Source organism: Lacerta agilis, chromosome 13, assembly GCF_009819535.1.
Source record: "Lacerta agilis isolate rLacAgi1 chromosome 13, rLacAgi1.pri, whole genome shotgun sequence".
NCBI lineage: Eukaryota > Metazoa > Chordata > Lepidosauria > Squamata > Lacertidae > Lacerta > Lacerta agilis.
In genome coordinates, this window is record NC_046324.1 from 34,020,616 (window position 1) to 34,034,238 (window position 13,623).

Here is a 13,623-nt window from a genome sequence, read left to right on the forward strand (position 1 = left end):
CGCCGCCGTGCGTCCAGCCGAGTTCCAGGCGGCGCTCTCGCTCCGTTGGCCGCGCTTCCTCCGCCGCCTGGGCCCGGCCCTTTCCGTTCGCGTGGGCCCCTCCTCCCGCTCGGCCCGCCCTCCTTCCCCGGCTGCGTTGCCTGTGCTGCGGGCGGTGTTGTTGCTGCTGCTGCTGCTGCTGCGGGCGATCGGGGCCCGGGCCGGGCTGTGGCGGTGCGGCGAGGCCGGGGCGATCGGTGCCCGCCGGGCTCCTCCGGGCGGGCCGGCAGCGGCGGCTGCTGCGGCTGTTTCTGCCTGGGCGGCATGAAGGGGAAGGAGGAGAAGGAGAAGGAGAAGGAGAAGGAGGGCGGCGGCGGCGGCGCGGGGCTGACGAGCGGCGGCGGCGGCGGGCCCGGCGTAGGGCTAGTCGGCGGCGGCCTCGGGGGCGGCAGCCCGGAGAAGAGTCGCAGCGCCCAGGAGTACAAAGAGCAGGGCAACCGGCTCTTCGTCAGCCGAAAGTACCCGGAGGCCGCCGCTTGCTACGGGCGGGCCATCGTGAGTCGGGCCTCTGTTTTTTTTGGGGGGGGGGAGGACGGCGAGAGGGCCCGGAGGAAAGGGGTGGCCTCTGAGCATGGGCAGAGTGCGCTTAGTTTGAGAGGCTTGGTCTCGCTTTCGAGGGGGCGAGAGGGGGCTTCGTTTGAGCTCAGGCCCCAGACTTTATCCTGAGTTGGAGGGGGACGGATCGTGAAGAAAGGCAGTGTGTACCTCTGAGCATGGACTGAGTGCTGAGTGTTGTTGTTTAGAGGCTGGGCGGAGCGTTGGAGGGGCGGAGCGAGAGCGGGAGGAGGAGGAGGCTCAGGCCCGTGAGTATTATACATGTACAGTACTGTACTGGGAGAATATATGGGAAGTGGGGAGAATGCCTCTCTGGGCATGTGCAGAGCGCCTGCTCTCAGGTATGGTGGCAAAGGAAGCAAGCTGCAGGGTGACCAAGACTCAGTTTGAGTCTCCCAGGTGCTCCCTAGTGTTTTGGGTTTACCCCAAGAATAGCTGAAGGGGAGTAAGAAAAGAGCCCTCTGAACATGGGTAAAGTGCATGCTGTGTAAAGCCTGGCATCAGACTGCAGGGTAGGAGGACACTCAGATGATGCAATAGTGGTGTAGGAGGTAAGTGTCCTTTGGATCGGTGATTCTTTTCCTCCGATATGAAGAGAGGTGTGACCAAACAAAATGGCCCTCTGAGTACCAGCAGAGTGCATGCCCTCTTGAGACAGGTGGGCATGAGGTGGGGAGAGGAGATAAACTGAGAGGTGCCAGTGCCGGAGTTCAATCAGAGCCTGGATAGGCTTACTCTAAAAATAATTTGAAGGGGCAGCGCGGGGAAAAGTGGCATGGGCACTTTTCTCTGAGCATGGGCAGATTATGATTCTGGCCCTTGATTTGACAGGGGCAAGGTAGGGAGAAGCAAACCTGGGTGTGTGACAAGGGCTCTATTTGTGCCAAAGCTCATCCTTCTCTTCTCCCTGCCAAAAAAACCTTGTTTTAATGCTCAGTTTTATCTTCAATAATGTGTGATAGGAGGCAGTGAGGAAAGACAGCATTTCTGAGCATGGACAGAGAGCATGCTGCCTTTGGCATCGATTTTGGAGGTGACAGGGATGAAGCAAGCAAAGTGGGAAAGGGCCATAGCTCAGTGGTACAGCATTTGCTTTCATGCAGAAGGCCACAATTTTAATCCTCGGGTTGGGTTTGCAGAGAACCCTGCCCAAAATCCCGGAGAGCTGCTGCCAGTCAGTGGAGACAGTACTGAGCTAGATGGACCAGTGGTCTGACTCAGTATAAAGCAGCATCCTGTTTGAACCTCCAGACTTGTTTTTCACTGCAAACTCACTTGGTGACCTTTTGCCAGCCACCCTTCTCTGTAAGCCTCAACCCTTCCTACTTTGGACAGTTCTGAATAAAAGTCCTGCCTTCCTTGTTTGAGTACAGATTAAAAATGAGTTCTTAGGTTGTCTTCAGCCAGATTTCACTACATGTGCCCCTATCCATGCAGCAAGGCTGATAACACCACAGGTGCACATTTAACAATTAGCACTTGGCACTTCTGTGGCTGCACATTATTTCTATTGGGACTCAGAATACATGATTCTCTGGTTGCAAGCACTCCGTCTCCAGGGGTTTCCCTGAGATCTGCACCAGTTCTCTTCACTGTTTTGAGTCCTGTGATCTACCTTTCATATTAAACCGCTGCATGCTACTACTTTTTTTAAAATGGTAGTCGCCTGCCTGGAGAAATAATGATCAATAATCAGCTGCTCAAATGATACAACCTCACAGACAAGATTGATAGCTCTGTCAGTAGAGCATGAGATTCTTTATCTCAGGGTCTTGGGTTCCAGCCCCACGTTGGGCAAAAGATTGCAGGGGGTTGGATTAGATGACCCTTGTGATCCCTTCCACCTCTACAATTCTGTGATTCTTTGAAAATATACTGGGGCTTAAGCCTTTTCGAAAGCCATGGTTTAGATTTGGCAGCCCTTTCTCTGATTCTAAATGGATTGTAGGAAATGCACTCTGCCCATGCAAAACAAAAAAAAAAACAAAACGCGACTCTTTGCAGGGTGGGGCAAACTCAAAATCTGACACCGTACTTAAACCACTGACTGGTCCAAGTTGAGAGATCAGTAAGACGGAACTCCCCTCTCATTCTGTAGCGGTTGTAGCCTTGCCCCATACTTCAGTGGTTCCACTCTTCTAGGGCTGTTTCCAAGAGGTAGTCATGGGAAGCTGCTGTTCAGCACCATTGGAGTTGTCCTGTGATGTCCCACAGGCTTCCGTCTTGTCCCCCATGCTATTTAACATCTATGTGAAGCCTCTGCGGTCTGTCATCCAGAGATTTGGAGGGGAGTGCCACCAATATGCAGATGCCACCCAGCTCTATCTCTCGGTTCCATCTGAATCAGCAGAGGGAGTTGAGGTGCTAGGCCAGTGCTTGGAGGCAGTGATGGGCTGGATGTGGACCCATAAACTGAAGCACTGGATCCTGAAAAGACAGAGGTGCCATGTGCCCTGAGTTCTCACTTCTGGGAGGTGGTCTGCCCTGGATGGGGTTGCACTACTCCCCTAGAGATGCGTGTGGCACCTTCATTATACAGCTCCCAGTGAATGCTGAAGACACACCTCTTAACACTGGCTTTTGACACTTGAGGTGTCTATTTTTAAGACCTTCCTTATTTTTGAAATTGTAAGGTGTTTTAAATTGTTTTTTTAATGTGTTTTAATGCTGTAACCTGCCCTGGGACCTTAGGGTGAAGGGTGGGTAATAAACAACAACAACAATTTAAGAAGTAGAGACCCGCCTGAAAATGATTTCTTCCAAGGATATGAAGCTGGCCTGTTTGTCCATCTAGTTTGGTAGTGTCCACACTGATTGGCAGTGGCTCATTTAGGATTTCCCTGGAGATTTCCCCCCCTGTCTGAAGATGCTGGGGTTTGAACCCAGAACTTTCTGCATGTATAGCACGTGCTCTGCTTCTGGGCTATTACATTTCTATTAACAAATAAAGTAAGTTTCTAGTCCTCATGAAGAAAAGGCTGTATTAACCCTTTTCTGTCAGGAATGCTTTGATGGTGTTTCCTGCTTGGCAGGGGGTTGGACTGGATGGCCCTTGTGGTCTCTTCCAACTCTATGATTCTAACCCGAAACCCAGGAAGCTGCCTTATACCATCTAAGCCACCCTGGCTGGCAATGGCTCTCCTGTGAATTTTAGATGAGGGTATCTCCCAATCCTACCTGGCGATTGGAGGGATTGAATCTGGGGGCTCACCTTCTCCCATGGATCCCTTGAGGGCTGTTTTAGTCTCCCATCTGGCCCCTCATGCTTATATTCTCTTTCTTTTCTTTTAGAACCGGAATCCCTTAGTGGCAGTCTATTACACCAACCGCGCCTTATGCTTCCTTAAGATGCAGCAGCACGACAAGGCCCTGGCTGACTGTAAGCATGCCCTGGAGTTGGACAGCCAGTCCGTGAAGGCGCACTTCTTCCTGGGGCAGTGCCAGATGGAGATGGAGAACTATGACGAGGCCATTGCTAACCTTCAGAGAGGTAAGCTGGCTCTCGTTTCCAGGATAGCCGAGTGGGTATGGGTGTGTCTTTCTAGGTACCGCCTCTCAGTGCAAGGCGGTCACAAGTTGACCAATCAGTTAAATACAGTGGTGCCTCACAAGACGAAATTAATTCGTTCCGCAAGTCGTTTCGTATTGTGAAAATTTCGTCTTGCGAAGCACGGTTTCCCATAGGAATGCATTGAAATTTAATTCCCATAGGAATGCATTGAAATATTCGTCTTGCGAAGCACGACCATAGAAAAATTTGTCTTGCGAGTCACCTAAAAAATCGCAAAACCCTTTCGTGTAGCGAGTTTTTCGTTGCGCGAGGCATTCGTCTTGCGAGGTACCACTGTAGAATTGATCATAGCTGCCTTGCACTGAGCCAGACCATTGGTCCATCTAGCTCAGTACTTTACACTTTCCAGGATTTTAGGCAGGGATTTCCCCCAGCCTTTGCCAGGGTTTGAACCAGGCATCTGCCCAAGTCGAAATGAATTCTGTATCGCTTAACAATCCAGCAAGGACAGCTTTGCCTTTGGATAGCGGTTTTAGCCAGGGAGTCTAGCACAGCCTTTAACTTGAGAGCAATTGTGGGTCCCAGCCTTAGGCATCAAACTTGTACGCAGTCGGAAACTGTGGTTTGTTCATACTGTTTTTGTAGAATGAGCCAGGAGCAAGCCATGCTTCCAATCTGGCTTGTTCCAAAACCACAGCTTAAACAAACTTCAGTTCCCCCAGTTCAGGCACCACCATCATCAATTCAATTTATATACCACCCTATAAACAGGATAAAATCAGAATATAAAACCACGAAATACATAATCAAAACAAAAACAACCCTGTAACAGCCCTCCCCCCCACATTTTAAAAGGGCATAGGATGTCAATCAACCAAAGGCTTGGTTGGTTTGACTAAAAGTAGAAGTGGAGGTTTCTTTTCTGCTTAGAATTGTAGAACTGTAGAGTTGGAAGTGGAGGTTTCTTTTCTCCTTAGAATTGTAGAGTTGGGAGGGACCATGAGAGTCATGCAATGCAGGAATATTTTGCCCAATGCGAGGCTCAAACCCACAACCCCGAGATTAAGCATCTGTTGTACCTACTGAGCTATCCACAGGGCTAAGAAGGAAAAAAGGAGCGAGGTATCAATTTGAAAATCATTCAGGTGTGTTCATGTGTATGGGCAGTCAGTGCAGACTTTAGTGCACTAGAGTGGCATGCCAGCAATGGTCTGTCCCCATCAATAGTCCAGCCACAGCCTAGTTTTGCCCCAGCTGGAGCCTTTGGTACAGGCCCACATAGAGCACACTGCATTGCAAGGTCTTTATTTCAGCTCCTCCTCCTTGATATATATTCCCCTATACTCCAGCCTACAACTTAGCCAAAGAGCAACGACTGAACTTTGGGGACGACATCCCAAGCGCTTTGCGGATTGCGAAGAAGAAGCGCTGGAACAACATTGAGGAGAAGCGGATCAACCAGGAAAACGAGTTGCACTCCTATCTCACCAAGCTCATCATGGCAGAGAAAGAGAGGTAAAAGGGGAGTATGAAAGAGAGGGAGTGATGGCAGATATGGGTGGAGAAACTCTTGAAGAACAAAGGGGACTTTGTGTGTGTTGGGTGCATAGCTTGGTTTATATGCTACAGTGGTAGAGAAGCTTTTTCAGCTACACTCCTTTGTTGGGCAGTATTCAGGGCCCCATGCCAGAGGTGGGCAGCGGCAGAAGCAAAGTGGGCAGAGCAATGGATGCAATGCGTAGCCTTTGTACAGTAGGTTGCACTACAGCCACACGGAAGCCAGAGGTTTTTACACATTCACCAGGATGTGTAAGCAAGATCCCGGCAAGCAAGATGCACTGTCACAATCCAAAACCCCTTTCCAGCCAATCGAAGGCACTTGAGGATCTTGCAGAGCATGTCAGTAAAAGGCACTGGGGAGATGGCATGAGCTAGGGCAGGGGTAGGGATCCTCAGTCCTCCAGGTGTTGTGGGACTACAACTCCCATCAGCCCCTGCCAGCATGTTCAGTAACCAAGACTGGTGGAAGTTGTAGTCCAGAAACATCTGGAGGGCCAGAGGTTCCCCACCTGTGACCTGGAGAGAGTCCTGTGGGCCAGATTGAGAGGTCTGGAGGGCCATATTCAGCTGTGGGCCTGAGGGCCTCTTCCCCACACAGCTTGCTTACTTACTAACTAAATTTCTGTGCCCAAACAAAATCAAAAATTCTTTCCAGTAGCACCTTAGAGACCAACTGAGTTTGTTCCTGGTATGAGCTTTCGTGTGCATGCACACTTCTTCAGATACCACCTATTTCTGTGCCCGTCATCAGAGTTCTCTGATGGGTGGTTTACAAGTAGAAGTTAAAACCATAAGAGAAAAACTGGAAATCTAGAACAGACTAACGTGGCACAGAGTGAAACCAAAGTAAAGCAGGTCTTTCACAACAACGTGAAAAGGACTTGGAATTTTAAAAGCTGCCTTGGAAGTCGTAGGAGTTGTCTACTCCCACTGACAGCAGCTATCTGGCTTCTCGGGGAGATAAGGTTTTTTCCCATCAGCCGCTTCGCCTGGCTCTTTTTAAGCTGAGGGTGTCAGGGACTGAAGCTGAAACCTTTGCATGTGCTGTGACCCTGAGCGACGGTGCCTTCCTGCAACTTGCGGTGGCTTCTGACCTCCCTCTCCCGATCGCCGTGTTTCTTGATAAGTGACAATAGACGGGTACTCTAGATCAGGCCAGCGGTCTGACATCCTGTTCTCCCAGTGTCCAACCAGATGCCTGTGGGAAACCTGCAAGCAGGACCCAAGCACAAGAGACCTGCCCCCTCCTGTTCAGAAGGATTACTGCCTCCAGTGGTGGAGGTAAGAGTATAGCCATCATGGCTGGTAGCCCTTGATAGCCTTGCCGAGCTCCGTGAAGTTGCCCAATCCCCACTTCTCTTTTAGGGAGTTGGATGAATGTCGACGGGCGCAGGAAGAGGAGAACGTGGAGGAAAGTCGGAGCCGCGTGCAGCTGGCCAACATTGAAGCCAAACACGTGAGGACCCTTGTCACTCTTTGCCCGGGCTCAAGCCTATTTTAAGAGACCCCAGTTGACTGTCTTGTTTGGGTTGTCACTGCTTGGTATCAGCAGCTGTGATGGGGTGAGACACCTGTCCCTCGCCCCCATTAACTGTGGGGATCTGCCAAGGCTCGGCCCTGCTCAGACCTCAACCCTGAGGTCTTCTCAGAGGGAGGAGCAAAGGAATCGGAACCTTTTGGCAGTTTTCTACACTGCCAGTGTCCCAGAAATGCCAGTGGGATGTCTCTTGCTAAACGTTTGCTCCGAGTAGACCTATTGAAGTGGCTATTCAATGTTCATTATAGAATCCTAGAACTGTAGTGCTGGAACGGACCACGAGGGTCATCTAGTCCAACCCCCTGCAATGCAGGAATCCTTTGCCCAATGCGGGGCTCGGACCCACCACTCGGGAGTCTCCTTCTCTACCGACTGAGCTATCCAACCCCTACAATGCAGGAACCACATCCCTGACAGATGGCCACCCCACTACTGTTTAAAAACCTCAATTTCAGAGGGTCTATTCTGAGTAAGACTAGTCTTGGCTGCAACCCAACAGATCCAGGTAAATCCCTGTCCTAGGACTGGAGGCCCCTCACCAACCGCCTGGGTTGCTGTCCAGCTCCCTGGCCCCTGGCCCAGAGATGTCCCCACAGCCGAAAGGTCAGAGGGAACCTTGCAGGATTGTACGGGGAGCTGTTGAAAAGCCCAGGATATGCTCAGGAGAAAGGTGTGACAGCATTTCACGTGCAATTTAGGAACACGAGTTCGGAACTGTACGGAACAGGTTACTATTGCACAATTTGTACTGATACGGAAGAACCGGACATACCTGTCTCTTGTTTGCTCCCAAGGAAGGTGTCTAGAGCGGCACATGGACTTCCTGTTCTGTTCAGGGATGTATACACAGGCTGGCATAACTGAGTTGGCTGCAGTGTTTGCATCCCAAATTAAAACGATTCGTAAGCAACTTTTGCAGCAGGAGTGGAAGAACCTGTTGGCCTCCTGATGTTGTCAGACTCCGTCATCTCTGACTGCTGGTTGGGGCTGATGGGAGTTGGAATCTGACAACATCCGGAAGGCTGCAGGTTTCTCCCGCCCCTGTTTTTACAGAAGTGCTAAGGGTTTCAGTTTCTGTACTAATCTTGTTCGAATTTTTAACAATGGAAAATGTGTTGTTAGTTTCTTTTTCCGTGTGTGTGTAAATTTGGCGATCTATGGACCATTCATAAACTTGACCTGAACTGCTGTTTTATAAAGAGGTGCAATTGTCCTCTTGTTTGTCTGCGTTCATCATCCAGGTATGACGTTTGCCCCATCTGGTAGCTAACTGCAAGGCTGGCTTAATTCCCCCACCCGCTTTCTATGTTGAGCCTCTGCTCCTTCCTGCTAAGGGATCTGTTTCTCTTTTAGGAAAAGTACTAGCAGATATGGATGAGCTGTTCTCCCAGGTGGACGAGAAGCGGAAGGTGAGGGCAAGCTCAAGCAGAGGGGCCCATGCTCCCCGGCCTCTATTACGTATTTTCTCAGCTTTATATTCCACCATTCTTCTATTATGGAACCCAAGGCAGTGTCCATGGGGGTTCCCAGACAGTTTGGGAAGTTCATTTTTAAAGGAACCAGTTCAACATGTCCAAAAAGGGAACAATTCCAGTTAACTTTTTCCCTTTACAAATGAACTAATTTGGTTCATGTTTCATTCCAAGCTCATAGGAGCTCCCTAATTGAAGTTGATAGTAGTGTGAGTTTTGGTTGGCCCAACCTGGGTAACATCTGCCCTCTAAGATCCTACAATTTGCAAGCGAAGCCTGTTGGTGTGGCTCTGATTGTGTTAGGGCCTTTCAGTGCTGACTCCCCTGGTTGTGAATGCCCTCCCTAGTGAGATCTGTTCTCCCATCATTATTACTTCCAGGAGTAATTTGAAAATTTTTTTTTTTTTGCCCAGGGATTTAATGGCTGAAGGACACTGTTCTGGCAACCTAGATCATAGAATCGGGACCCTGAGGGTCATCTAGTCCATCCCCCTGCATTGCAGGAATCCTGCCCACAGCTTCCCTGGGTGGGCTGAAATCACCAGCCTTTTGGTTAACAGCAGATGCACTGACCCATGAGAAAATGTTTTTTAACTGATTTTTAGAATTGTTTTTATAATGCTTATATATATGATGATGAGTTTGTCACCCTGGGTGCCTTCTTGGTAGAAGGACAGGATATTATTATCATCATCATCTTTATTTCAGACTGTTAAGATCAAATTTATTATTAAGGCAGCCAAATACAGGATATAGCCAAACACAATATAAATATATGCAAGAATTATACATGAAACCTGGACCTATACAATAAATAAAACGTTCATAGAAAACAGAATCTTAAATCTCGAGAGAGGCCCATGACCTTGCCTAAGGTGAGCTGCCTTCACTGCGAATTCAGTCGTATTAAACATTGCACACCTGTCCGAACCAAACAACAGATACCGGTAATTGATTTAATTTGACTGTTAGAAAAAGAGCAAGCTGACTATAGATGATGTGCCCACATGTCACAGGGACCATTCTCTTTCAAAAGGCATTCCCTCATATGAGATAAATAAGAGTGTGTGTCTGCTAACCACATTATTATATGAAGTTCTAATGCTAAAATAATTTTTTAAGCTATGTTATTGGAGGTCCCTTTTTGAATAATCAAAAGGTTTTTTGGGGTTAACCCCCCCCCCATGGATTAACTCAGGTGTAGGGATCCTTTAGCCCTCCAGAAGTTTCTGAACTCGGATCAGCCTTAGCAAGCATGGGCAATGGCCACGGATGATGGGAGTTGTAGTTCAGCAACATCTGGAGGGCCAAAGATTCCCCAGACCGGAATTAGTTGACTTATGCACTGCAACTGTATTTTATTTGGTTATGAAAGTTACCCACTAGAGCCTCACAATGGCCCTGTGAGGTAGGCTGGCCTGAGAGAATGACTGGCCCAAAGTCATCTGCAGCTGAACAGCAATTGGAAGCCAGGCTTCTCCAGTCCCCATCTCATTGTTCCATCCACTACCCATCACATACCCTATAAGAGGAGATGGGGAACCTGTGGCCCCTCCAGATGTTGCTGAACTGCAGCTCGCATCAGCCTTGACCATTGATCACACTGACCGGAGCTGGTGGAAGTTGGGCGTCCCAACAGCTGGAGGGCCAGAGGTCGCCCCCCCCTTGAAATCTGCCTATCTAACCTGAACTCTCGTTTTCTCCTTTGAGCCAGAAGCGTGACATCCCGGATTACCTGTGTGGGAAGATCAGCTTTGAACTGATGCGAGAACCCTGTATCACGCCCAGCGGGATCACGTATGACAGGAAAGACATTGAAGAGCACCTCCAGGTAATGCAGGCCTTTTGGAACGATGGTTGTGCAGGTGTGATGGTAGTGACAGGGTTCAGAAGGGGAGGTGCATTGACTTCATAATATAGAACAAATGCAACAACAGCTTCCTAAGCCCCACAGCTTGTATTTGGAAGGAAAAGTTGAGTTTCTTGCCCAAAGAGCACAAATGGGAAACCTTTGGCCCTCCAGCTGTTGCAGAACTACAACTCCCATATCCCTGGCCATTGGCCAAGCTTGCTAGGGCTGATGGGAGTTGTAGTTCAGCAACATCCGAAGGGCCAAAGGTTTCCGCCATGCCTGCCTTAGAGCTGAGAAGGTGGGGACTGTGAGAATTTCAGAAGCCAGGAGGGGGCTGGACAAGGGGACTGGTTTGGTAGGGTGAGCCTCTGTGCCCTCACCCACCCGACTGGCAAGACCAGAGCAAATACAAGAGAGTTCTAACTTAAGACAAAACAAAAAGGCCACCAGAATAATTTCTGCAGAAAAGAGAAACGGGGGACAGCTTCATGGTTTTTATATTAGCTATTAACCTTGCATTCAATCAAGAGAATTGCATCATATTTCTGTGCAGACCCCAGCTATACCACAAATTGGTAGAAGGGGCTCGGATATCACACACACACACTGAAAGGATGTGCAAGAGGGGCCACTATCTCTGTATTCAGCTGGCTGCAAAGGGGTGTACATGCATGTAGATGTACATGTGTCAAGTTCCCCCACATGAGGGGATCCTGATTGGAGCAGGGTGAGTCTCTTCACCTCATTCCTTGTGTCAAGGAGCTCCACACACATACATGGGTGTTGCATTATAAGGTGGTATGAGAAATATTTCACTTGGGTAAGCAAAGGCAGGAGCCCCAAGTGCCTGTCCCTAGAGAATGCCTGCAGTATCTCTGGATGAGTTACTGCTCTGGCCAGGAACCCTTCCAGGAGGCTTCTGAAGAATGCAGGCACTTCTGCCACAACTTTGCACCAGGTTTGATGGGATCGTTCTGTTATCCACAGTGCAGGGATCCAGATGGAGCAGGGCTCTCTGCCCTCGGATAGTTCTCACCTCCCTCTGAGAATTGCACCTCCAGTCCTTTCAAAGATGAAAGAGAGGACATAGTTTTTGAAAAGTCATCAAAGGCCTAAAGAAATAGAGTTGGTATCCAATGCTTGGGGTCAACCTGTTGAAATGAACAAACAGAACTTAGGTTTACTCATTTCAGCAGGTTTACTCTGATGAAACATTAGTTTACACCCTTAAACCATTTTAGGGATTTAAAAAAATGACTTTGATTTCAATCCAGGTAGGGTAGGAATGCTGCCTTATGCAACAGATTTTGGGGGCAGAGGGGCCCTTGAATCTGACCATTTTGGGGCTGGTGGGAGCTTCCTGGCCAGCCACCTGACTGACTCTCTTCTGGGTTCTTTCCAGCGTGTCGGCCACTTTGACCCCGTGACCCGCAGCCCCCTGACACAGGACCAGCTGATCCCCAACCTTGCCATGAAAGAGGTGATAGATGCGTTCATATCGGAAAACGGCTGGGTAGAAGATTACTGACCACCGCAGGCGAAAGGCTGTGTTTGCAGCCTCCTCGTGGCGTCCCCCAGCCGTGGCAGCCAAGGCCACCGGACTGCTAGAGACTGGCTCTCTGAGCTCGCTGGGCCAGCGCCATGCCTTACTCACTGTCTGTCTCGCTTTCCCTCCTCTACCTGCTCCAGCCGGCCGGGCCGCCTCATCCTGTGCCAGCTCGGGGCCTGTCTGTCACTTCCCTGGGGTAGGCCAGCACTGCAGAAAAGCCTCCTTGGCGTCGGCTTGCTCCCAGGCTGCTTTCCAACACTGGCAAAGCTGGGAGCCTCAGGCCTGTTGCAAGAAGAGAGACGAGGAGGGAGGCCCACAGCAGCACTTTCCCCGAGGGCCACGAAATGCGCTGTGTGAGGGGCAGACACCCCATAGTGGCATATGAAGGATACCACGTTGGCCCCACAAACTGCACCCCACAACCCTCCAGGCAGATGGACACATTTCCCTCAAAACACACACACCCCTTCCCACTTTGACTGTGCTGCTGCTGTTGGGCTCGGCCTTTGCGGCAAGCGACAAGCTGAAGGGGCTGGACTGCCCCCTGCCCAGTTCTCCCCAGCCCCCCTGGCTTGGCTTTGAGCTTTCTTCCCACTCTTTCTCTCTCTGTACAAAGTTTTGGGTTCTCACCTTCCCACCTCATTCCATTTTCCTGCCTGCCCAGGATAGTTGGGTTTATTTTTATTGTTTGGCCTCTTTACTCTGTAAATAAATAGCCACATATTTTGGGCTGGGTGGTGGAGGCGGGCACAGAGATCTAATAATTATTATACAGACGACTGGAACTTGGGTTTGGTTGGGGGAAGCACCTGCTTGTGTGCGTGTAGGAAGCTGAACCCCCCGGCTCTGTTCCAGGTAGTTGTTTTCCCATTAAACCACTGAAAGTTCCTTCTTGCTGTTTTTTATTTAAAGCTCCTCCCTAATAACAAAGGGATATTTTGAAGCATTGATATTATTATTGTGGGGAGTTTTGGTCCTTTAAAAGGGGGAAGGGATTAACATGCAATCTCTCAAATTTTGGTTACACTGGTAAATAAATATCTGAGCTTGAAATTTTGAGGAGGGTGGTGGTTTTGTGGGCGAGGGCAGTTTCTGTTTAAGGTGGTACAGAGGCAACTGTCAGAGGTGGATCTCTTGGCTAGGTGTTAGTGTGGTGGGAATCTCCCAGCTTTTATTTAAATGTACACCCCACATTTTTCCACTAACATTATGAATGCGGTGCGTGACAGGCTCTTGTTACGGGTGCCAATCAGCCACGCTGTCTTTTGGGGCCTCCATTACATTTCCCCCCTCAGCAGTCTGCTTCCTGTGCCCACTGCCGTTTTGGTTTTCTGAGGGGAGTACAATTGTACTTCTGCAATCCATGGGGTTCCCCCAAACCTGCTGCTACCTCTCTGGTCTGGGTGCTGCTGTTTTTACTGTGCTTCCGGGGGGGGGGGTGAGTTTGCTCTTACACTCTATGAAGCAAATGGAAATGGAGGGTGGGGTTGAATTTCTTGTAGGCCTTGCTTGAGCATCATCTACTAGCCATAGCTGTCAACTTTCCCT

At 49.6% G+C, this 13,623-nt stretch overlaps 1 protein-coding gene across 1 annotated transcript; it reads left to right on the forward strand.

The window, feature by feature from the left end:
* On the forward strand, positions 1–12,963 carry STUB1 (STIP1 homology and U-box containing protein 1). Its single transcript, XM_033167981.1, has 8 exons — positions 1–534; positions 3,886–4,084; positions 5,455–5,620; positions 7,031–7,121; positions 7,866–7,872; positions 8,562–8,611; positions 10,389–10,505; positions 11,929–12,963. The coding sequence occupies exons 1-8, from the start codon at positions 304–306 to the stop codon at positions 12,052–12,054; spliced, it is 987 nt and encodes a 328-aa protein (XP_033023872.1). The 5' UTR covers positions 1–303; the 3' UTR covers positions 12,055–12,963.
* Positions 12,964–13,623: the final 660 nt, after the last annotated feature.